We start from the raw sequence: 25,199 nt of genomic DNA, 5'->3' as shown, positions 1-25,199 counted from the left end.
GAAACTTTGAACATCCCACAGAGCACCATTTAATCCATTGTTAAAAAATGGAAAGAATATGGCACCACAACAAACCTGCCAAGCCCACCAAAACTCACGGACCAGACAAGGAGGGCATTAAACAGAGGCAACAAAGAGACCAAAGATAACCTTGAAGGAAAGCTCAAAGCTCTGCAGCGGAGATCACTTTATGCTGTACTCTCCACAGAGCTGGGCTTTACGGAAGAGTGGCCAGAAAAAAAGCCATTGATCAAAGAAAAAAAATAAGTAAACATGTTTGGTGTTCGCCAAAAGGCATGTTGGAGACTCCCCAAACAAATGGAAGAAGGTACTCTGGTCAGATGAGACTACAATTTAGCTTTTTGGCCATCAAGGAAAACGATATGTCTTGCACAAACCCAACACCTCCCATCACCCCGAGAATACCATCCCCACAGTGAAGCATGATGGTGGCAGCATCATGCTGTGGGTATGTTTTTCATCAGCAGGGACTTGGAAATTGGTCAGAATTGAAGGAATGATGGATGGCACTAAATACAGGGACATTCTTGAGGGAAACCTGTTTCAGTCTTCCAGAGATTTGAGACTGGGATGGAGGTTCACCTTCCAGCAGGACAATGACCCTAAGCATACTGCTAAAGCAACACTCGAGTGGTTTAAGGGGAAACATGCCTTGGAATGGCCTAGTCAAAGCCCAGACCTCAGTCCAATTGTGAATCTCTGGTATGACTTAAAAACCCATCCAACTTCAAGGAGCTGGAGCAGTTTTGCCTTGAAGAATGGGCAAAAATCCCAGTGACTAGATCCCAGTGGCTAGCTTATAGAGACATATCCCAAGAGACTTGCAGCTGTAATTGCTGAAAAGGTGGCTCTACAACGTATTGACTTTGGGGGGGTGAATAGTTATGCACGCTCAAGTTTTCAGTTTTTTTGTCTTATTTCTTGTTTGTTTCACAATAAAAAAACATTTTACATCTTCAAAGTGGTAGGCATGTTGTGTAAATCAAATGATACAAACCCCCCAAAAATCACTTTTAATTCCAGGTTGTAAGGCAACAAAATAGTAAAAATGCCAAGGGGGTGAATACTTTTGCAAGGCACTGTACATAACGTTGCCAATTAGTTACCCTTACCAGATGGACAGGGCGCATAGGCTGTATGCAGCTGCTCTTATTAATAGCCTACAGTTGATCAGATGGAAAAATAGTATTGTTTTCACCCCATACAGCATGTCAGATTTCTAATGTTTAGGTGTAGCCTAGACTGCTGCAACATATATGTCATCAACATATATGTCATGACCTTTTGCTTGCTGTCCGGAGTGATTATGTGTTATCACCTTTGCTAAATAAATACCGGAGGAAAGTGCAAAGCCTACTTGAGCACACACGAAAAAATATGCTGCGTCAACCTCTCTCTTTAATCTAGCTTTTAATGGATGACGCAATGGAAGCTATCAAATCATTCTGAATTGTTTTCAACATCCAAGAAAAGATGATCAACATGTAAAGAATCTTAACGTGCAATTACAGGCGGCTTGGTGATAAGCTCCCTGTTAACCAGCTATACATTTGATACCCGTTGGTATTGAACGCCCTCACCTTTTCATCCTTCTTCATGATCTCAGGCAGAGGTCGACCCTCACTTTTAATTCACACCTTTTCCGTGTACCCCAGAGACTGAAAGGGATTCTTCAACCAAAAGTCTACAACATTTTTGGCAGCGTTGGCCATTCTACCATTCTGGCAGAGAAAACTGAACTGAAGTTACTGAAGTTAGCGAGGAAAATGTAAATAAATGTAAATAAATTGCACTATCTGGATACAAAAATATAGTTATAAACCCAAGAAAACAATGTATCATATACATCCTCCATCTCCTGTCATTTGAAAAAACTCATTTGAATTGAATAATGTCCCAAAAATCCTCAACTATCACTTTTCATTCTTAATCTCTATCCAACAATGTCACCAAGCTTCTCAACACATAGAACCCCCTTAATGCTCTGTGGCACAATCCCAATACAACACTCTAGGTTCATTCTCTGATCCTACATCTATGATTGAATGGACAACATGTCAGTTCATACTGCAAAAGCTTTGATTGGTTGGAGGACGTCCTCCGGAAGTGGTCATAAATTACCATGTATGTCTATGTAAGGGGGCTCCTAGGTTTTGTATTGAAGTCAATGAAGCCAGAGGAGGATGGAAGCTAGCTGTCCTCCGGCTACACCATGGTGCTAGCCCAGACAGTGCTGCTAAAGTTAATGTAGACCTTCACTGCAAAACAGTGTGTTCACTTACCTTTATATTCTGTAATACATTATAGCCAGACTATAATTTCATACAGTCCTTGCACTGTGCTGATGGTGTACTGTACCTATGTGTAGAGTCATTGTTGGGCTAACAGCGTCTGCTACTGGCTGCAATGCAAACTGCACTGCACTGTTAATTAACACATTATTTAATTCCCGCAACATCAGAAGGGTAGGCCTACTGCGGCCGGGGGAAAACGCTGCTCAACCAGCATGGCACATACATTTGATTTAATAAGGTGAGATTTTCACACACACAGCATCCTGCAGGAATCTCTCTCCTTCTCTCTCTCCCTTTCTAATAGGGCACATTAGCCCTGCCCCCCAACAAATACAAATAAGATGATACAGTGATGCGTTTTTTTTTCATACCCCATTGGCAGCAGCTAATAGGGATCCATAATAAATACAAAGAATTTCTCTGACCGGAAATACAAATAATTTATCTGACCGGCTGCCAAGTTGCTAGGTGCAATGTAAAAGAGAAAGCAAATGAATGCACACCAAGCCCTGGCATGGCGTTTGGCAATGCAATTCAGCCCCGTATGCCTTGACATGACATCATGGAGGCTATGAACGTGTGTAGAAAGAGAGCGTAGCAAACAGAGACACCACTGTCCCCAAATGTTCACAGTGTTGTTTAATAGCAGTGACAGACGCCAGATGGCTCTCTTGAGCTTTTAACCCTTTCACACGTACCATCACACGGGGTGTGCTTGTTCTACAGTGGTCCCTGAAGCGTACGATCACACCCCGTGTGATTAGAACACTCATTTAGAACGCTCATTTAGAACGGCCAGTTTCAAATGACGCAACAATCAACATTTGAGCTGGCCACACTTTTTTCAGAAACTATTTACACAAACACAGTCCTTACAAAGTTATGTCCAGAATGTGAGCAGTTTATTTTTGGATGCAATATTCAGATATTCACAGAAGTATCTATAGCATAACACAATCATCCTAACCGGAAAAATGTAGGCTACATTTGTCCTAGCGCTGAGGAAAGATTGACGCAACACAAGCGGTCATATTTTCTAACTCTCGGCTGACATAAACTACACTATGAATTAGCTAATAGCAATTACTATGTACAATTAATCACATCACGGGTGAGCTCACCGTTGATCAAAATAATTGAGTAAAACACTTTCTAGAAATCGAAAGTAATCCGATGATTAGTTTCAGCGTGCAGCCATGCTTTTTTACCTCACAGAAACCGAAGATAATAAGAGAAGACAAGATGAGTTGTTGAAGGGGTGTGGTCTACCATCATTCACATCCCACATTCACTTCCTGAAGTTCTCAAAAAATGAGTGAACCCTTACTCACCTCATTTTGTTATAGCATCTTTGGTCCGACAGACGATCAAGTGAAACCCAGAATGCATTGTATGTCAACAAACATGGCCCCATACACAAAGCTGGAATTAGCTTAGCTCATCATAATCAGTACAACCTTCAAAACATTATTTTACACACATACTATGCGCCCTTTACAATTTATGCAAAAATCGGAACGCATGATTTATCACGGGTAATTGAAAAACGTAAATGAAATAGTAAATATATCAATAATACCACACAAAACATTTTCTGATAGTGATTTATTGATACAAAATTGCGCGTTTAGGCAGTCAATCACGGTAACCTCTCACTCCCACTCTGAGCCATTCAGTGTTGTTGTTTATGTAACAATCACATCATGGAATGGAGATAACGTTCGAACATCACGTGCATAAAAAAACTCACGCTGGGGCGACCGTTAAAGATATTTGGAACTCACACGTGAAAGGGTTAATTCGCTGTATGTGAATGTTGTCTCTGGAAATCATATCTAATGTTTTGTGTTGGTGTGTTTTTATGGTATTGGCACCACCAATCCAGCATGTTAACAGATAGTTAATGAGAAAACTGGACATCAAATATATGAATGTGTCTGTTTTTTCATCCAGCAATGAGCACCTAGTGAGTGAGTGAGTGAGTGAGTGAGTGAGTGAGTGAGGCCTTGAGAAAAGATGCAAAAGCTTAACTTAAAAGCATTATTCTTGACACGCCCCGTTTCATGATCTGCAATTAGTCACGTATACAGTGATATTATTGTATGAGATAAAATGGCAATACTGATCAATACTCATACTTTCTCCATAGGCTATCATCGCGTACTTGAGTTACAGATTTATTTTTATGTTCAGTTAGGCTATTCCTTCAGACCACACACTTCCCCCCCCGACATGGGTCATGCGTAGGCTACCGGGCAATATGCATGGATTGATTTTTATGGTGAACGGTCCCATAGACTGCACCTTAATTAAACCATATACAAATAGATGTATTCTCAGCCGAGATGTAACTACCCTATGAAATGCCCATCGCAATTCAGTTGCGAGCACGTTCGGAGCGAGGGCTTCAGAGCGAGGGCTTCCGTAACTGCAAGCTGAAGCCGCCTCGAAGTGTCGAATCCTCTTCGAGGCAAGTTCAAAGGAGCCGTTAAGACTTGTTGATGTCGAAGATTGTCGATCTATAGATTGAAGCAAGAGGCACCCTTCCCTGCTCATAGTTTCTCTTGCAGTGCGGGGATTGATGGAAAATGCGCCTTTGCACGGGAAAGGTGTGTGTGTGTACAATGTTGCCTATAGTCTATGCAGCCGCGTCTCCTATGCTGTCTTTTTGATTACGCTCCTGATTGCTGTCTTTTCAAGGAATGATGGGTTTAATTTGCAAATCCGGACATCCGTGTTGTCTCCTCCGCATCTGCCCAGCTGTGAAGGGAAAGGGAATATACAAGGAGAAGACGTAGTGAAAATGTATTCCATGCAGTCAGATAGGTAGCCTATATTGCTATTCATTAGATATAGACACGTTTGATATTTAGCCTGCTTTTTGGTGTTGTAGCCTATTGATCTTACTGACATTTATTGTCTAATATTTGACTCTCCAAGATGAATGGCCGTTTCAGGAGCAGTGTTGCATAGTCTATTACATGGTCAGCTCAGCTAATGTGTCTTCGTATACATTGTGTTCTCCTGTGCTGTACTCTAGTGAGAGTGTCCGTCGTCCCGACAGTGATAATCACCCACAGAATCGCTTTTGTTTGTTGGACGGCTGGCGACACATACACTCAACACTGTGTGGCTGCCGTTGTCCAGGGTGCTGAGTTCTGAATCCAGCCCCGGTCTCCAGGAGGAGAGGAGGGAGGGAAGGAAGACAAAAAGAGTAAAGGTCGGAGTGTGGGAAGGGGAGGCTACAACATACACTGGACATTTAGGAGGAGATGGAAGTGAAAAAGTCATCCAATTAACTGAAAATCAATACGCATATATGACTGATGAGCTCTCTCTTTCGGGTGAGTTTTTGCCAAGCAAATTCTTCAACTAAGCTCCTGATGAAAATGTGTAATTAAATACTTTCATGACAACGTTTTCATAATGCTTATGAATCGTACAATTAATGATAACGAAATGTTCCCCAAGTACTAAAATGTAGTGTCGGGACAATAAAAACTGTTATCAAGAAGTAGTATTTAAATACCTACCTGATTCAACACCACAGACTGAACCGTCTAGCCACCACCATGGGACTGTGACCTGAGCTGCGAGCGACTAGAGGCGGTTGTTTATGTGGTCTGTGCTTCGTGTGCGGACGGAGTGCGGACCGGACCTGAGCAGCACTGAGACATTGAGCTATGGCAGCGGCTATCGCCAGCGGTCTGATCCGGAAGAAGAGGGAAGCACGGGAGCAGCATGTAGACCGACCACCCCAGAACAGGCGGAGGAAGAGTCCCAGTAAGAACAAGGGGCTCTGCAATGGAAACCTGGTAGACATCTTCTCCAAAGTGCGTATCTTCGGGCTGAAGAAGAGGAGACTACGGAGACAAGGTGTGAGAAGTTGTGTGTACGATGTGTGTGAGGTGCCTGTTGTGTGGGTAATGTATTGTGCAGTAATGTCAACCTGTTTCTACACATCATTCATTAGGGTAACCCCTCACTGGGAAGTAGGCAAACAAATATGTCCAATAACATAGATTTAATATCAATAATTCACTACAATCATGGGATAAACCATTATGGTATTACTATTTACACTGTCTATCCGATCGTGAGTAGCTAAATGTTGAACAGAGGGAGAAAAAAACGCATGTTGAATATGTGGTGGGCAATACCATGGTTCTTACGATTGACTATATAGCGGTCAGTTTGTTGGTGCCTAACAGGCAGGAAGGAAGAGGGGAGAAAAAATATGTCTACCCCTGATTTACATGCAAGGTAGATGACAGGTAACAGACGAGCAGTGCGTGATTCTCTAGACTGAGCTGTCACCACATATTGCTCGAAACGGCCCTGCCGCTATGAAGCTCATACATACACACTGCTGAACTGAACTAATTTGCATATGTAGATCATTTGAAAATAATGATCAGTTTTTCATGTAAAATTTCCAGCACCACACCTATGTCTGTGAATGGCTCGGATTGTTCTCTGTGTGTCTTTTCTGACAACAATTGGCCTTCTTGATCATCAATATATGATTGGCTACTACTGCTTTCAGTTATCTTCAGTATTATCCTTTAAACACCTGATTTAGTTACTCTGACAACACTACTGTTGACGCACACCCATAAGCCAGCACACACCCGTACACTCACACAAATCAAATAAAGTCGTATTTATCGCATGCGCCAAATACAACAGGTGCAGACCTTACAGTGAAATGCTTACTTACATGCCCTTAACCAACAATGCAGTTTTAAGAAAATACCTAAAAAAAAGTAAGCGATAAGAATAACAAATAATTAAAGAGCAGCAGTAAATAACAATAGCGGGGCTATATACAGGGAGCACCGGTACAGAGTCAATGTGTGGGGGCACCGGTGTCGAGGTTATTGAGGTAATATGTGTACACACACACACACACACACACACACACACACACACACACACACACACACATTGATATAATAATAATGATACAAAAATATGATTAAAAATACAAAATATAAATAAAGTTCAAAAATTGCATCCTACCTGAATAGTAAGTTGCACAGTAGCCTGCCTTTGGCCATTTGTGTGGTATGAAAAAATATTCTGCTTATGTCTTCTATCATGTACATTTTTAAATCTGCAGAACCTGCTCAGGTTTTCCCCTAAGTGTGGAAATCCCCAAAATGGGCCTGATAAAACCATAATATGCACTGTGTGGTGTGGCTACATATCTAAGTACCTGCCACCTATGCCTACGGGGGGAATCTGTTGCTAATAAATTCCATAGTCAAAGACGCCGATGCCAGCTTTACCCCGCTTGACAAATTACCCCCACAATGCCTTGACAACAACACTCCTGCCACCGACATTTTATTAGCGAGCCGATACCCAACTCAGGGTGTGTGTGTGTGCGTGCGTATGTGGGTATGTATCAGTGTTTCAGCCTTTAAAAGAATGACAATGAGTTTTCAGTGACTGTGCCCTGAGAAGCATTCAGGGCCGTGGTCAGCTAATTTACTGAACTTCTATACAATTTAATGCTATTTGGAGAACAGCAAAAACAAGCAAAAAATACCCCAGCCATTGTCACATTGGTTGCTGTTGCTTCATGAACTCAGCAGCGGGATTAAAAACTGTTAGTCAATATGTACAGAGGGATCTATTTTAGCAGAAACAAGTATTTTATTAACAAACGCGTTTGCTTTATTTAACTTTGTTGTGTGTGCAGTTTTACAGCTTTTTTCCTGCAATTATACACATTTTGCCATGGGGTGGGGAAACATTTTTTCAGTTTTATAAGACAGTTTCCTGCAATTCTGCACATTTTGCCATAACTTATGCCATGTTATTATGATATCTAAGTGAGAGTGACTAACAAGATCAGTGGGGACCCCCTGGAGGTCAGGGCCCCTCCAGGGTAATTCGGCCATGATTACTTCAAGTTCAGATAGCTGGCTAGACTATTTTACCTATTTAAAAAAGGTTAACTGACATGGGTTAATTGAGTGACAGTGAGTATAACAAGAGGAAAATGGCTGATGCACAACCAAGTTTCTAAATTGCAGCATGTGTATTTTAACTCTCAACAGTAAGTTTCTTTTTTTATTCGAAGCAATTACCGAGGTCCGGACTGGTTGCTGAGTGATAGTTCTAATCAGACCACAGGGCGAACACTTGGGTCGCTTCCCAAATGGCATCCTATCCCTGACTCATTTTGACCAGTGCCCTATGTGTCCTGGTAATAATGTTTGCACTTGTGCACTATACAGGGAATAGGGTGCTATTTGGGACAGAGCCTTGCTTCTCACTCAGCTTCATCATTGGTATCATTTGTGATTACTGGCCCAGTGGGAAGATCTTTAGTGATCTTCAACCACCGCCACAGTTTTCAGAGCTCACAGGGGGATGGTTGTGAAATGCTGCCCATAGGGCTCTCTCTCACACACACACACACACACACACACACACACACACACACACACACACACACACGGCTAAATTAAGAGTAATGGCTTGTTTAGTGTGCTTAATCCAATACTGGCCTCTCTTGAAGGACATTTCCAGGAAAATAAAGCTGAATGCTCCACCAATCATACGCAGCGGTATAACGCAGGTGGACAAAGCAGTTGTCTTCATTTCAGGGCTTCTTACTAGATTATATGTTTTACTGAAACTGAGTGTGTTTTCCATTGAAGAAACCAGTATTTTCTTTAATGTGGAGCAGTTGACGCCATTGGATGGAGCATAGTGCTGGGTGATGTTCATTAGGCACAACATTTAAGAAAACCGACTGGGAGGGGAGGGACTACTTGGAACTGTCCAATCAGAAACACTTTTTTTTTTTTTTTACCGTTGCAAGCTCTAATGAACAGGAATATGTCCTGGATTCCTGCATTTGACTATATTTTAGTAAAAGCATTTGCAAATTCACCATTTTATAATATTATTATGGAAATGTTTTCACGAACACTGTCCTAATTTGACTTTGATGATTCTACTACATTTATTTAGAAAAAACAACAGATCAACAATTTCCATGTCTGAATCTGAAAGAGAATGCCTTTATGCCCCCTCCCTAATGCATTTCTTAGTAGTACTGAATTACATGTATCCTTCTGGACCAGACACCCAGGCTACATAGGTGTATTCACAATCAATGAGGTGAAATGGGCAGAACATTGCAGATAGTTAACTTCCATTTCCAACAACTTACCTGGTGAATCTCTATCAAGTCTCAATCAAATTAGGCCACTTCTAACCCTTTGATGCATACGATCACATATTTGTGATCATTGTTGAGTGGTCCCTGCAGTGTACAATTGCAAATATGTGATTGGAACAGTAGCAACAGAACAAATCATGCAACAAACACGTCTAAACAGCATTGTTACTGAAAAGCATCTAAACAATGTTTTGTACTGATGGGAAATAAAGGTCTTCATAACTTTATCTCCATTTCACCTTTTGTGGAAGATGAATGCAAACATCATCCAAGCAATCACACGGAACACATCCACAGCCAAACTGATTCCATTAACCAGTCTAAATAACAGATTGCGCTGACAAAAAACAAAACATAAGTTAGTGAGCTGTTTACAATTTACCACATCTCTGGTGAGCACAAGGGAGAAATGTAATATTGTTTAGAAAAGAGATGTGTGTCAGCTAAGCTAATAGCAGCTAAATCATTTATGATGGAAGCCGTGTTTTTTTTAATGTTTGACAAGCGAAAACTGCCTATCCCCAGAATGGCATTCACTATAAGACGTAAATAAACAGTCAAAGATGGCTGCGCCCATTGCTTGAAAAATATTAACTTAGTTTGGTAACATTTCAGCATACTACAAATGTTTGATGTACTTGTTACAGTGTATACAAGAACTGTAGCACATGACTTGACAAGTTGTTTAAAGTTTTTGAAAAGTCACGAAGCAAATAAAATGTTATCACCTCACAGATCACCCCAAATACAAGCCTACTGCCTAGCCTATCCGTAGCTCAAAAGCTAAACAGGGATGAAATCATTTTAGTGGGGTTTGTGGGGGGGTTTCAAGTCCATGCGGGGTAGAAATGGGGCAAGGTGTTGTGGAAGGTGTCGTGGGGGCGTGTGTCTGCAGGCTTTCGCTCCTCCCTTGTACTTGATTGATGAATTAAGGTCACTAACACAATAGCATTTTCATTAGTTTGTTACTGTAGGCTATATGTAAAAAAAAGTGTTCAATACATTTTATTCGTGGAGTGCCTTTGTTACAACTATGAAACAAAAAGTGTGTGTTGGAATAGGGTAACAGCTTCTTTTTATAACGACTAAATAAAAAAAATATCCCAACCACCAAGACCCACAGTCAGCAAGATGTGAGGTCAAATGATTAAAACATTAGTAGCCTAAACATCATTATAAGTGCCAAGTGTGCTTGATAAATAGTGAAAATCAGCACAAAAGCAATATTTGCATTATATAAGCAATATTTGCTTCAGAAAGTATTCACACCCGTTTACTTTTTCCACATTTTGCTGTGCTACAGCCTGAATTTAAAATGCAGCACAAAAGCAATATTTGCTACAGAAAGTATTCACACCCGTTTACTTTTTCCACATTTTGCTGTGCTACAGCCTGAATTTAAAATGTATTGAATTGAGATTTTGTGTCACTGGCCTACACACAATACCCCATAATCTCAAAGTGGAGTAATTTCTTTAGACAATTTTTTTTATTAATGAAAAGCTGAAATGTTTTGAGTCAATAAGTATTCAACCTCTTATGGCAAGCCTAAATAATTTCAGGAGTAAAAATGTCCTTAATAATTCACAAAATAAGTTGCCTGGATTCACTGTGCAAGACTAGTGTTTAACATGATTTTTAAATGACTACCTCATTTCTGTACCCCACACATACAATTATCTGTGAGGTGTGTCCCTGAGTCGAGCAATGAATTTCAAATGCCGGAGGTGACTTTAAAACAGTTAGAGTTTAATGACTGTGATAGGAGAAAACGGAGGATGGATGAATATTGTAGTTACTCCACAATACTAACCTAATGGACAGAGTGAAAAGAAGGAAGCCTGTACAGTATACAGCGGAGGTGGGACGAAGTCATTGTTTTACATGTCACAAGTAAGTCTCAAGTCTTAGCACTCAAGTCGCAAGTCAAGTCCCAAGTCAAGACCGGCAAATCCGTGTCAAGTCTCAAGTCCTAAACTTTGAATTTCGAGTCCTAAACAAGTCATAATGAGCTCTAAACCAAATGTAATACCATTTCATATGTTTAACAAGAGTAATAGTTAAAATATTACATTTATGCAAATCATGAATGCTTTTGAAAATGTGTTATACTTTCAAAATAAACTTAATATTTCCATGGAAATACATGGGTAGCCATGAGAAAGACACATCAATATAACAGCAAAACAAAATATTGTAGTGATCACTCTCTCTTTCCAGATATACTCAAGACACCTACAGTGGCAAGAAAAAGTATGTGAACCCTTTGGAATTACCTGGATTTCTGCATAATTTGGTCATCAAATTTGATCTGATCTTCATCTAAGTCACAACAATAGACAAACATAGTGTGCTTAATCTAATAACATACAAAGTATTATATTTTTCTTGTCTGTACATAATTTAACCATTCACAGTGTAGGTTGGAAAAAGTATGTGAACCCCTAGGCTAATGTCTTCTCCAAAAGCTAATTGGAGTCAGGATTCAACTAACCTGGAGTCCAATCAACGAGACGAGATTGGAGATGTCGGTTAGAGCTGCCTTGCCCTATAAAAAACACTAACAAAATTTGAGTTTGCTATTCACAAGAAGCATTGCCTGATGTAAACCATGCCTCAAACAAAAGAGATCTCAGAAGACCCAATATTATGAATTGTTGACTTGCATAAAGCTGGAAAGGGTTACAAAAGTATCTCTAAAAGCCTTGATGTTCATCACCTGGATGTTCCACAGCGCTACTGGCAAAATATTCTGTGGACAGATGAAACTACAGTTGAGTTTTTTGGAAGGAACACACACACTATGTGCGGAGAAAAGAAGGCACAGCACACCAACATCAAAACCTCATCTCAACTGTAAAGTATCTACCATTTGAAGCTCAACAGAAGTTGGGTGATGCAACAGGACAACGACCCAAAACACAGAAGTAAATCAACAACAGAATAGCTTCAACAGAAGAAAATATGCCTTCTGGAGTGGCCCAGTCAGAGTTCTGACCTCAACCCAATTGAGATGCTGTGGCATAATCTCAAGAGAACAGTTCACACCAGACATCACAAGAATATTGCTGAACTGAAACAGTTTTGTAAAGAGTGTCACGTACTGACCCTTGTAAGAGGTCATTTTCTATAGTAGATGGGTCAGGGTGTGACGGGGTGTTTGGTTGGTTTTCTTGTTTTCTATTTCTATGTTTTGTGTTCTAGGTTTTCTATTTCTATGTTGTTTTCTTGGGTTGATCTCCAATTGGAGGCAGCTTGTCCTCGTTGCCTCTGATTGGAGATCATATTTAAGTAGGGGGTTTTTCCTTTTGGGTTTGTGGGTTGTTAATTTTGAGTAGTGTGTTTTCCTCTCTGCGTCACGTTTTTTTTTTTTTGTATTTCTAGTATTTGGTGTATTGCAACGTTTCACTATTAATAAAAAGATGTGGAACTACAACCATGCTGCGCGTTGGTCTGATCATTCTGACAGCCGTGACAGAACAACCCACCACTAAAGGACCAAGCAGCATGGTAAGGAGTATCTGGAGGAATGGACTTGGGAGGAAATTTTGGATGGAAAAGGACTTTGGAGGCAGCTGGGGAGTATCGACGCCCGAAGGAGGAAATTGAAGAAGCAAAGAGGGAGCGACGATACTACGAGGCGCTAATCCACCAATAGGCAAGGCGGAGAGGCAGCCCCCAAAAATATTTTTTTGGGGGGGCATACGGGGAGTTTGGCGACGTCAGAGGGGAGACCTGATCTAACTTCCCGTGCGTATCGGAGAGAGCCGTGGAGCAGACAGGAGCCAGTCAGGGAGTCAAGCGCGGAGCTCGACGCAAGATTCCGAAGAGAGGTACTGGCAGAAAGAGCACTACGGAGCGGGCGTGCTGAGGAGCGAGTGGATGAACGAGCAATGGGTTATGGTGTGATGCGCAATATATCGCCCATACGCATTCACAGCCCGGTGCGCTCGGTGCCAGCTCCTCACCGGTGTAGGGCGAGGATGGTCATTCAGCCAGAAAGGAGTAGGCCTGCTCAGCATGCCCGGTCTCCAGTTCGCCTCCATAGCCCGATACGTCTTGTTCCTGCTCCCTGCACAAGTCCTTAGGTGTGTGTGTTACCAGTCTGGTGCCACCTAAGCCAGTTCCACGCATCAGACCTCCAGTGCGCATGCCCAGTGCGGAGTGTCCTGTTCCTGCTCCCTGCATTCGTCCTGAGGTGCGTGTTACCAGTCTGGCGCCACCTAAGCCAGTTCCACGCATCTGACCTCCAGTGAGCATGCCCAGTGCGGAGTGTCCTGTTCCTGCTCCCTGCATTCGTCCTGAGGTGGGGGTTACCGGTCTGGTGCCACCCATGCCAGAACCACGCATCAGGATTCCAGTTCACATTCCCAGTCCAGAGCTTCCGGCGACAGTTCCCCGTCCAGAGCTTCCGGCGACAGTTCCCCATCCAGAGCTTCCGGCGACAGTTCCCCGTCCAGAGCTTCCGGCGACAGTTCCCCGTCGAGAGCTTCCGGCGACAGTTCCCCGTCGAGAGCTTCCGGCGACAGTTCCCCGTCGAGAGCTTCCGGCGACAGTTCCCCGTCGAGAGCTTCCGGCGACAGTTCCCCGTCGAGAGCTTCCATGCGACAGTTCCCCGTCGAGAGCTTCCGGCGACAGTTCCCCGTCCAGAGCTTCCGGCGACAGTTCCCCGTCCAGAGCTTCCGGCAACGTTTTTCAGTCCGGAACCTACTGAGACGGCCTACAGTCCGGAACCTGCTGAGACGGCCTACAGTCCGGAAACTGCTGAGACGGACCTCAGTCCGGAAACTGCTGAGACGGACCTCAGTCCGGAAACTGCTGAGACGGACCTCAGTCCGGAAACTGCTGAGACGGACCTCAGTCCGGAAACTGCTGAGACGGACCTCAGTCCGGAAACTGCTGAGACGGACCTCAGTCCGGAAACTGCTGAGACGGACCTCAGTCCGGAAACTGCAGAGACGGACCTCAGTCCGGAAACTGCTGAGACGGACCTCAGTCCGTAGCCTCCAGCGACGCTCACCAGTACGGAGCCTCCAGCGACGCTCACCAGTACGGAGCCTCCAGCGACGCTCACCAGTACGGAGCCTCCAGCGACGCTCCCCAGTCCGGAGCCTCCAGCAACGCTCCCCAGTCCGGAGCCTCCAGCGACGCTCCCCAGTCCGGAGCCTCCAGCGACGCTCCCCAGTCCGGAGCCTCCAGCGACGCTCCCCAGTCCGGAGCCTCCAGCGACGGCCTGCAGCCCGATTCTTTAAATAATGATCCACAGGTCGGCGTTACAGAAGCGGAGGGATCTGTGGGCGGAACAAGAGTTACGCCCGGAGCCGGAGCCACCTCCGTTGCTGGAGGATTGGAGGGATAGGAAGGTTCTGGGATTAGCACCAGAGCCGCCATAGACTTTTGTCACCCTCCCTACCCTCCCCTTGTGTTTTTGTGGTTGTTTTGTTGGTGTTTTTTGTGTGCAGTCTGCACCTTTGGGGGGGGGGGGGGGGGGGGGGTACTGTCACGTCCTGACCCTTGTAAGAGGTCATTTTCTATAGTAGATGGGTCAGGGCGTGACGGGGTGTTTGGTTGGTTTTCTTGTTTTCTATTTCTATGTTGTTTTTTTGGGTTGATCTCCAGTTGGAGTTAGCTGGTCCTGGTTGCCTCTGACTGGAGATCATATTTAAGTAGTGGGTTTTTCCTTTTGGGTTTGTGGGTTGTTAATTTTGAGTAGTGTGTTTTCATGTTTGCGTCACGGTTTGTTGTTTTTTTGTATTTCTAGTATTTGGTGTATTGCAACGTTTCACTATAAATAAAAAGATGTGGAACTACAACCATGCTGCGCGTTGGTCCGATCAATCTGACAGCCGTGACAAAGAGAAACACTTTTATTGTTACTTCATGATTCCATATGTGTTATTTCATAGTTTTGATGTATTCACTACAATGTAGAAAATAGTAAAAATAAAGAAAAACCCTTCAAAGACTTTTGACTGGTAGTGTAAAAATATTTCAAAACATGCATCCTGTTTGCAACAAGGCACTAAAGTAATACTGCAAAAATTTGGCAAAGCAATTAATATTTTGTTCTGAATACAAAGTGTTATGTTTGAGACAAATCCAATACAACACTTTACTGAGTATCACTCTTCATATTGTCAAGCATAGTGGTGGCTGCATAATGTTATGGGTATGCTTGTAATCGTGAAGGACTGGGGAGTTTTTCAGGGTATTAAAGATTGGAATGAAGCTAAGCACACTAAACGCTGCCATTCCTCTCTCCTGTCTCACTGTTTCATTTAGTAGTGGCGTGGTCAACTGCAAGGTGCGCACTGTTCAGTTTTTTTTTGTGCTTTGGCCTCAGAGGTGTAGGTTATTCAGGCTGAGGCTAAGAATCAGACTAATAATCAGAGACATGATTCATTTCTTCCCCGCCATCTGAGTCGTTTTCATTCAGATCTTTTAGCAGCGCTAACACAGCATGTGCATCCATTCGTCTTGGTCTTCTTGCCTTGGAAATTACGCATGCTCTCACTATGTACTCCAAGTAGGCCTGAGTAGACTGATAAAACTGCTTGGATTTGGTGGACTGATTCACTGATTAAAGTGGATTTAACAAGTGAAACCAATAAGGGATCATAGCTTTCACCTGGTCAGTCTATGTCATGGAAAGCACAACTCAATATTTGGAAGGTGTTCTTAATGTTTTGTACAACCTCACTGTCAACTGCGTTTATCTTCGGCTAACTTAACCTGTTGGGTCTAGGGGGCAGCATTTGCACGTCTGGATAAAAAAAATGTACCCGATTTAATCTGGTTACTAATCCTACCCAGTAACTAGAATATGCATATACTTATTATATATGGATAGAAAACACTCTAAAGTTTCCAAAACTGTTTGAATGGTGTCTGTGAGTATAACAGAACTCATTTGGCAGGCAAAACCCTGAGACATTTTCTGACAGGAAGTGGATACCTGATGTGTTGTATTGAGTTTAAACCTATCCCATTGAAAAACACAGGGGGTTAGGAATATTTTGGCACTTCCTATTGCTTCCACTAGATGTCACCAGCCTTTACAAAGTGTTTTGAGTCTTCTGGAGGGAGATCTGACCGAACAAGAGCCATGGAACGGTGATGTCCCATTAGACACCTGGCGCGCTACTTCATGTTGGGTACCCTCGTTCCAATACGTTATAAAAGGCTATGCATTCGTCCACCTTGAATATTATTCATGTTCTGGTTAAAAAAGGCCCTAATGATTTATGCTATACAACGTTTGACATGTTTGAACGAACGGAAATATATTTTTTCCCCTCGTTCATGACGAGAAGTCCGGCTGGCTTACATCATGTGCTAACGAGACGGAGATTTTTGGACATAAATGATGAGCTTTTTTGAACAAAACTACATTCGTTATGGACCTGTGATACCTGGAAGTGACATCTGATGAAGAGAATCAAAGGTAATGGATTATTTACATAGTATTTTCGATTTTAGATCTCCCCAACATGACGTCTAGTCTGTATCGCAACGCGTATTTTTCTGGGCACAGTGCTCAGATTATTGCAAAGTGTGATTTCCCAGTAAGGTTATTTTTAAATCTGGCAAGTTGATTGCGTTCAAAAGATGTAAATCTATAATTCTTTAAATGACAATATAATATTTTACCAATGTTTTCTAATTTTAATTATTTAATTTGTGACGCTGACTTGACTGCCGGTTATTGGAGGGAAACGATTTCCTCAACATCAATGCCATAGTAAAACGCTGTTTTTGTATATAAATATGAACTTGATAGAACTAAAAATGCATGCATTGTCTAACATAATGTCCTAGGAGTGTCATCTGATGGAGATTGTAAAAGGTTAGTGTATCATTTTAGCTGGTTTTATGGTTTTGGTGACCCTGTCTTTGACTTGACAAAACATTACACACAACTCTTGTAAATGTACTGTCCTAACATACTCTAAATTTATGCTTTCGCCGTAAAACCTTTTTGAAATCGTAAAACGTGGTTAGATTAAGGAGATGTTTATCTTTCAAATGGTGTAACATAGTTGTATTTTTGAAAAATTTGAATTTTGACATTTATTTGGATTCAAATTTGCCGCTCTTGAAATGCACCTGCTGTTGATGGAGTGCACCACGGGTGGCACGCTAGCGTCCCACCTAGCCCCAAGAGGTTAACATGTGTAGATATTTGTACATAAGATTCAACAACTAAGACATAAACTGAACCAAGTTCCACAGACATGTGACTAACAGAAATTGAATGATGTGTCCCTGAACAAAGGGGGGTCAAAATCAAAAGTATCACTCTGTATCTGGTGTGGCCACCAGCTGCATTAAGTACTGCAGTGTATCTCCTCATGAACTGCACCAGATTTGCCAGTTCTTGCTGTGAGATGTTACCACACTTTTCTACCAAGGCACCTGCAAGGTCCTGGATATTTCTGGGGGTAATGGCCTTAGCTTTCACCCTCCAATCCAACAGGTCCCAAATGTGCTCAATGGGATTGAGATACAGGCTCTTCGCTGGCCATGGCAGAACACTGACATTCCTGTTTTGCAGGAAATCACGCACAGAACGAGCAGAATGGCTGGTGGCATTGTCGTGCTGGAGGGTCATGTCTGGATGAGCCTGCAGGAACGGTACCACATGAGATGGAGGATGTCTTCCCTGTAACGCACAGCATTGAGATTGCCTGCATTGACAACAAGCTCAGTTTGATGATGCTGTGACACACCGCCCCAGACCATGGGCAGACCCTCCACCTCCAAATCGATCCCGCTCCAGAGTACAGGCCTCGGTGTAAGGCTCATTCCTTTGACGATAAACGCAAATCCGGCCATCACCCCTGGTGAGACAAAACCGTGACTCGTCAGTGAAGAGCACTTTTTGCCAGTCCTGTCTGGTCCAGCAACAGTGGGTTTGTGCCCATAGGCAACGTTGTTGCCGGTGATGTCTGGTGAGGACCTGCCTTACAACAGGCCTACAAGCCCTCAGTCCAGCCTATTGCTGACAGTCTGAGCACTGATGGAGGGATTGTGCGTTCCTGGTGTACCTCGGGCAGTTGTTGTTGCCATCCTGTATCTGTCCCGCAGGTGTGATGTTCGGATGTACCGATCCTGTGCAGGTGTTGTTACACGTGGTCTGCCACTGCGAGGATGATCAGCTGTCCGCCCTGTCTCCCTGTAGCACTGTTTTAGGCGTCTCACAGTACGGACATTGCAATTTATTGCCCTGGCCACATCTGCAGTCCTCATACCTCCTTGCAGCATGCCTAAGGCACGTTCACGCAGATGAGCAGGGACCCTGGGCATCTTTCTTTTGGTGTTTTTCAGAGTCAGTAGAAAGGCCTATTTAGTGTCCTATGTTTTCATAACTGTGACCTTAATTGCTTACCTTCTGTAAGCTGTTAGTGTCTTAACGAGCATTCCACAGGTTCATTAATTGTTTATGGTTCATTGAACAAGCATGGGAAACAGTGTTTAAACCCTTTACAATGAAGATCTACATCACTTGAATAGATGATGGATTAAAAATGTTGAGTCGGAATTGAGATCGTTCCATATTGTTTCGATAATGGATAATGTCCATATCTGGCCGTGCTGCTGCTCCAGTTTCAACTGTTCTGCCTGCGGCTATGGAACCCTGACCTGTTCACCGGACGTGCTTGTTGCACCCTCGACAACTACTATGATTATTATTATTACTTGACCATGCTGGTCATTTATGAACATTTTAACATCTTGACCATGTTCTGTTATAATATCCACCCTGCACAGCCAGAAGAGGACTGGCCACCCCTCATAGCCTGGTTCCTCTCTAGGTTTCTTCCTAGGTTTTTGGCCTTTCTAGGGAGTTTTTCCTAGGGAGTTTTTCCTAGCCACCGTGCTTCTTTCACATGCGTTGCTTGCTGTTTGGGGTTTTAGGCTGGGTTTCTGTACAGCACTTTGAGATATCAGCTGATGTACGAAGGGCTATATAAATAAATTTGATTTGATTTTGATTTGATATCAGAATATGTATTGTTGACATAAGTACTATAAACAGCTAGAGTAATAATGAAAGTGGCTTTCTAGTAACCTGCAGGTCCCAGATCTGTTGGTGCTATCATATCAATTTATTGTCATGCCAAACATGAAAACACGAACAAATCTGGGACTAGCTTTTTCATGTGCTTCTTCCATGACAATATGGAGAAAGAGGCGCAGAGGGTTTTTCTAATGTGGGCTGGAAAAACCCCTGTCATGTGTGTGCGTATGCGTGCAGCTGAGCATTTGTCTCCACTGTGGTTGCTAATTTCTGTATTACCAAATGAGGAGAGACAAACTTCACACACCAGTCAGAGTTATACTTAAACTACATCTTTAATTAAGAGCTTTGCATTAGTACTTGACTTTCAACGATTCACCATTTCTAATGAACAGTTGAGTGTCAACACAATGGCTACTGAGATCTTTATAGCAAAGATCCACCCCCCTTTGACATGACAAACCACAAATAGTTAGGAACGATTCACAAAGAAAGACTGTTACTTGAGAGAGGAGTTTGGTCCCCTTGACGAGGTTTCTAATCTCGTTCCTGGTACGTCATAGTACAAAAACACCAACTCATCCAATGGCATATATCAATTGTCAACTCTAAATACTCCCATCTCAAGCAAACCCCCTCTTGACCCCACTCCTGGACAAGCTCACTGAGGGGAGTGAGCCTCTAGGTCATACACTATCCCAGGATAAGTGCAAGATCTAGAGAGAGGACATACAATGGTCCCAGACACTGCCATACACCTCCTCACAACATAGAAAAGGAGGGAGTGACTTGCGCACAGACATTGTGGAGACAAGTAATTGGTTCCCCATTAATCACGCCATCCCTTCACATGGTTTAAGAATAGGTAAAGACACATTCACATATGAAGACAATGTTTCATTCTGACTTCTCCCCTCTCTGGGCCCCAAGTGACTGTGCCCTAGCTAAGGGAAAAGTACAACTTTCAACACCAGAGTCCAAAGGGCACGCCATCCTAATGACAAGTATCTCACATGAGCATATTATACAAATAAAACATCTTAATTATCTATGTTACCCAACTAATTCTGATTAATCCGCCACATTCCCTTCTCAAGGGACTCCGTCCCTTCTGGGGAATCAGAACAGTAACATGGTACCTTACTAACAGTAGTTGCAGAGTATATCAATTATAAAAAAAAAAAAATACATGTTAAAAATTTTAAGAAAATAGGGAATCAAATCCCTTCAATATCGAGTACCTTATTTCCATGTAAGCTTTCTCCCTTCAGAAACTGAGTTAATAACCTTTATACAACAAGACAGACTTGCACATGTTTAATCATACAGAATAATACATTGTTGAGTAAAATAAAAAAACAACAGAACATATAAATGCTCCCTAAATTACAGGAGAACCCGTGTCTAAACACAGTCCTCATCACAACAGATAGGACAGTCATCCCTCTGAGTCCTCATGCTCAGAATTGGGTTCCCCACCATCAGAGATATAGTCAGGAATAAGGAATAGGTCAGGGAAATCATTCATATACTGTGAACCCTCCCTATCTACACTGTCCAGTGAGAATATTACACTGTCTTCACCAGATTGTCGTCCATCAATCTCAGATTCTTCATCTACACCTACTTCATTTGCAAGCAAGGGCATAGTAAAAACAACATCAACCACTTTATTAAACAATTTCTTCACACAAATGGTAATTAGCAACAGAGCAATCAGTAATATTAGACCATAGATGAGCCAGTGGAAAATAGTCGCTCTCGAAGCACCAAACAATGACTGAACCCACCCTAACGGATTCCAGTTGGTCAGGCTGGTGTTCCCTTTCGAGAACACCACTAAGCTCTTTCAAATGTTCCACTACAATAGTCAAATTTTAATCTCCCTGGGGTATGAATGTACAGCAGTGATCTCCTATTATTTGATACACCCCTCCTTCACGTGCTAGCAACATGTCAAGTGCCACCCTATTTTGGGTTGTCATGAGTCGAGTGGCTTGCAACTCTGGTCTTATCATAGAAAACCCTGCAGTGGTTAAATTTACCAGGGATTCCAAATGATATCCTAGCCTATCCAACTCATGTGCATTCTCCGATGCCCCATACCAGGGGATTAAACCGCGCCAGAACTTTTCCAATTTCGAGGATCGTCGCGAGTCACTGGGGACATAATTGGATTGCGAGATGCCCCTCTTAATTCGTCTTAACCTGCTTGGAATGGAGGAATTAGTTTTATGCATTACCACAAGCGAGATGTTTAGTTTACCAAAAATACAGCACCCTGTCCAATTTGTTGGTAGGTAGAGGTAGGCTTTATCACCACAGATCCAATAATGATCAGTAAATGTTGCCAAGCCAAATTGATGAGGAGAACGATCATCAGTTTCCGCATCAATAATTGTGTGCCCCACCCTCAGTCTAATGGGGTTTCCAGAGCTGCATGTTCCCTTCTTCCAGCTACATCCTATTGGGAAAACACTATAATTGACACATGTTGACATTCCCAGATAGGATTCATTAAATTGTGGTATGGAAATATTGCTTGGGTTGTGACAATGACAGGTCCTAAATGGGGTTCGCCGGGGTTGGACTTGAATAGGTTCTGGTACACGGGATCTTGGTTCTAAGATGATTCTACTGCACCAATGTGAACAATCAAATCCCCCTCGTAAATCTTTTGTTGATGACAAATTACCATTAATGCATTTATCCCTCAGTGTTCTACCTAGTGAGGGTTGACCCCCTTTGTTCTCATTGGACAAGAGCACTTCTAGTGCACATAGTGTCATTAATGCTGACCTCTACTGAATAATGTAAGAATGGGGAGATCGCTGAATGTGGAAACAAGCTACATACATAACAGGAGGTATTTCCTAACATCAGTTCAGTCATTACTGTATAGTTAAGCAGTGACCACCAAGTGTTTCCCTCGTGATTCCTACTGTGGTGCTCATCCAATGGATGCATTGACCTTCTTCTTTCGATATGGGAGCGGCTATTGTTTGCTGGACTCCTGTCCTGAGCCTGCCGTTGGCTCGAGCTGGAGTGGCTGTTATTTTAGTCCCGCCATGGGACTGAACGGTCATCAGTCAAGTCCGTACCATGTTGTCTTTCCAGGACCGGTTGTCCTTGAGTCACTGTCCATATGACAACTGTAATGAGAAGGCTCAAGACAAGAGCAAGAAACATGATGCGTAGAGTCTGGGCCTGATCCTCCCATGGCCATCTAGTCGGTGACTTCTGGCGTCTCTGGTCCTCCATCCTCAGGGTCTGGTGGGCAGTATGGCAGTGGCTGGCATGGATCCAAGTAGACCTCTCAGCTACGCGAACAGCAGTGGGGGTAATCAGCATCACCTGGTATGGTCCAGTCCACCTCTGCTGGTTCCAATGCTTTCGTCTCAGGTCTTTCACCACCACCCAGTCACCTGGTTGCAGTTTGTGCAGGATCCCCACCAGAGGCTGGGGTAGAGCCGCTTTCACCCTGGGGAAAATAGCCTTCAGAACATTGTCTTAAGCAGTACAATAACTTACCATGTCATCGTCACAGCCCATCAGTGTCAGCTTGTTCTGTGGGAAGGGAGAATTGATCATCCTCATTGGTCTACCTGTCAGAACCTCATGAGGAGCTAATCCAGTGGTTCTGTGGGGCCGCCCTCGCATGTACATCAGAGCCAGGGGCATCACAGTGACCCAGGAAAGCCCTGTCTCTGCCATAAGCTTCGCCATCTTAGATTTTAGGGTCTGATTAGCGCGTTCAACTAAACTGCCTGATTGCGGCCTATAGCTACAATGGGTCCTGAGGTCTATCTGCAGACTCTCAGACAAGTTCTGTATCACCAGGTTCACAAAGTGGGAGCCATTGTCGCTGGTTAATTTAGATGGTAACCCCCACTTTGGGATGATCTCCCTAAGGAGATTCTTGGCTACTGCCATAGCAGTGGAATGTCGACTTGGGAAAGCCTCTACCCACTTGGAGAATGCATCCACTATCACCAGACAATATTTGTAACCTTGACAAGGAGAGAGTTCAATAAAATCCATCATTATGTGTTCAAATGGTCCTTCAGGGGTTGGATGAGCCGACAGTGGCATCGGAATCCCTCTTCCCATGTTGTTAGTCATACAAATCACACATTTTGCACAAAATTGTTCAGCAAACACAGAAAACCCAGGTGCAAACCAAAATGTATTTACAAAATCAACAACTCCCCCTTTGGCACATGATCCCTACCATGTGACAACTTAGCTAAGTAGGGGAAACATGAACGTGGTAAGACTGGTAGCCCAGCTGGGCCCAGCCAGAGTTTCTGCACTTGGTCATATGTACATAGTCGTTTCCACTTCCTCAACTCAACAGGACCTACAGAGGATTGCAAGTCAGAGATATCAGTGAGAGAGAAGAGGTTATGATCAGGAAGTAAAACCATCTGTAACACAGGGGTCTCCAAGGATACAGCTGCTGCCTTAGCTGCCAAGTCAGCCATAGCATTACCTTTGGAGACAGGGTCGGAAGAGTTAGCATGAGCAAGGCACTTACAAACAGCAACTTCAGAAGGGAGCAAAATAGCCTTTAGCAAGTTATCAACAAGTTTTGAATGAGAGATTGTCTTACCAGAGGAGGTCAGGAAGCCTCGCTGTTTCCACAGAGTACCAAAATCATGTACCACACCAAAGGCATATCTGCTATCTGTATAGATATTAGAAGACTGGCCTTTAGCTAATATGCAAGCTCTAGTGAGTGCAAAGAGTTCTGCTGCTTGAGCAGAAAGGTGGGAGGGTAATTTAGCACTTTCCAGTGTGGTTAAGGCAGTAGTAACCGCATACGCAACCAATGGTTCTCCTTTCTCAGAACGCTGAGCAGAGCCATCTACAAACAGTTCCATATGTGCATTTTGCAAAGGGACATCAGTTAAATCCGACCTTGGTTCAGAGACAAGCTCCACCAGGGCAGCACAGTCATGCGGCTCTCCATCGTCCTCAGTGGGCAACAAAGTAGCAGGATTTAACACAGTGCACCTCTTCAGGGTCTCATGACACATTGTCAGAAGAACATTCTGATAATGGAGCAGTCGAGCTGGTGTGAGATGGGCCGTCTTTGCCTGTGAAATAAGAGCATGTACAGCAGGAAGAACGTGTACAGTGAGTTCACACATGGCAACAATGTCTGCACAAGCCAACACAGCTTCAGTAGCAGCAGCCACAGCTCTCAAACAATAAACCAGACCTCTGGCCACACTGTCCAGCTGTTTGGAATAATACCCAACCGGGGCGCTGCTTTCCTCCATGATCCTGTGTTAAAACAGATGACATAAAACCATTTTTTCTGACAAACAAAGAGGTTAAAAGGTTTAGAATGGTCAGGGAGTCCCAAACAGGGAGAAGTAGTCATGAGTTGTTTCAGTCTGGTCAGAGCAGTCAGTCCCTCTGGTGTCCACTTAATTTTGTCATTCATAGCCATTTTGTGGCCATAAATAAGGTCAGCAAGTGGCTGCACCACCTCAGCATAGTCAGGTAACCAGGCCCTACAATGACATCATGTGTTGTTTAGTAACCGGCTGTGGGATGGAGAGAAAAGCCTGTATCCTCTCTTTACCCAGCTGCCTGCCATTGGGAGAGATGTCATGACCCAGATACTTTTCTGTCTGTGAAACCAACTGTAACT

General features: G+C 43.2%; 1 protein-coding gene across 2 annotated transcripts in view; it reads left to right on the top strand.

Moving 5' to 3' along the window:
• LOC106586029 (fibroblast growth factor 14-like) overlaps positions 1-25,199 on the top strand; it is a 148,693-nt gene that overhangs the window by 51,635 nt on the left and 71,859 nt on the right. Inside the window, exon 1 of one of the 2 annotated variants that reach the window (XM_082968843.1) lies at positions 4,642-6,191. The exons of the other annotated variant lie outside the window; for it this stretch is intronic. Coding sequence (XP_082824969.1) covers positions 5,999-6,191 — 193 coding nt within the window. The 5' untranslated portion in view covers positions 4,642-5,998. Of the gene's footprint in view, positions 1-4,641; positions 6,192-25,199 lie in introns of those variants that run through there. 2 annotated transcript variants of the gene reach the window in all.

The sequence above is a fragment of the Salmo salar genome, chromosome 25 (assembly GCF_965601325.2).
Source record: "Salmo salar chromosome 25, fSalSal1, whole genome shotgun sequence".
NCBI classification, from domain to species: Eukaryota; Metazoa; Chordata; class Actinopteri; order Salmoniformes; family Salmonidae; genus Salmo; species Salmo salar.
The sequence above is the reverse complement of the archived record's forward strand: the minus strand, read 5'-3'. Positions and strand labels throughout refer to the sequence as shown.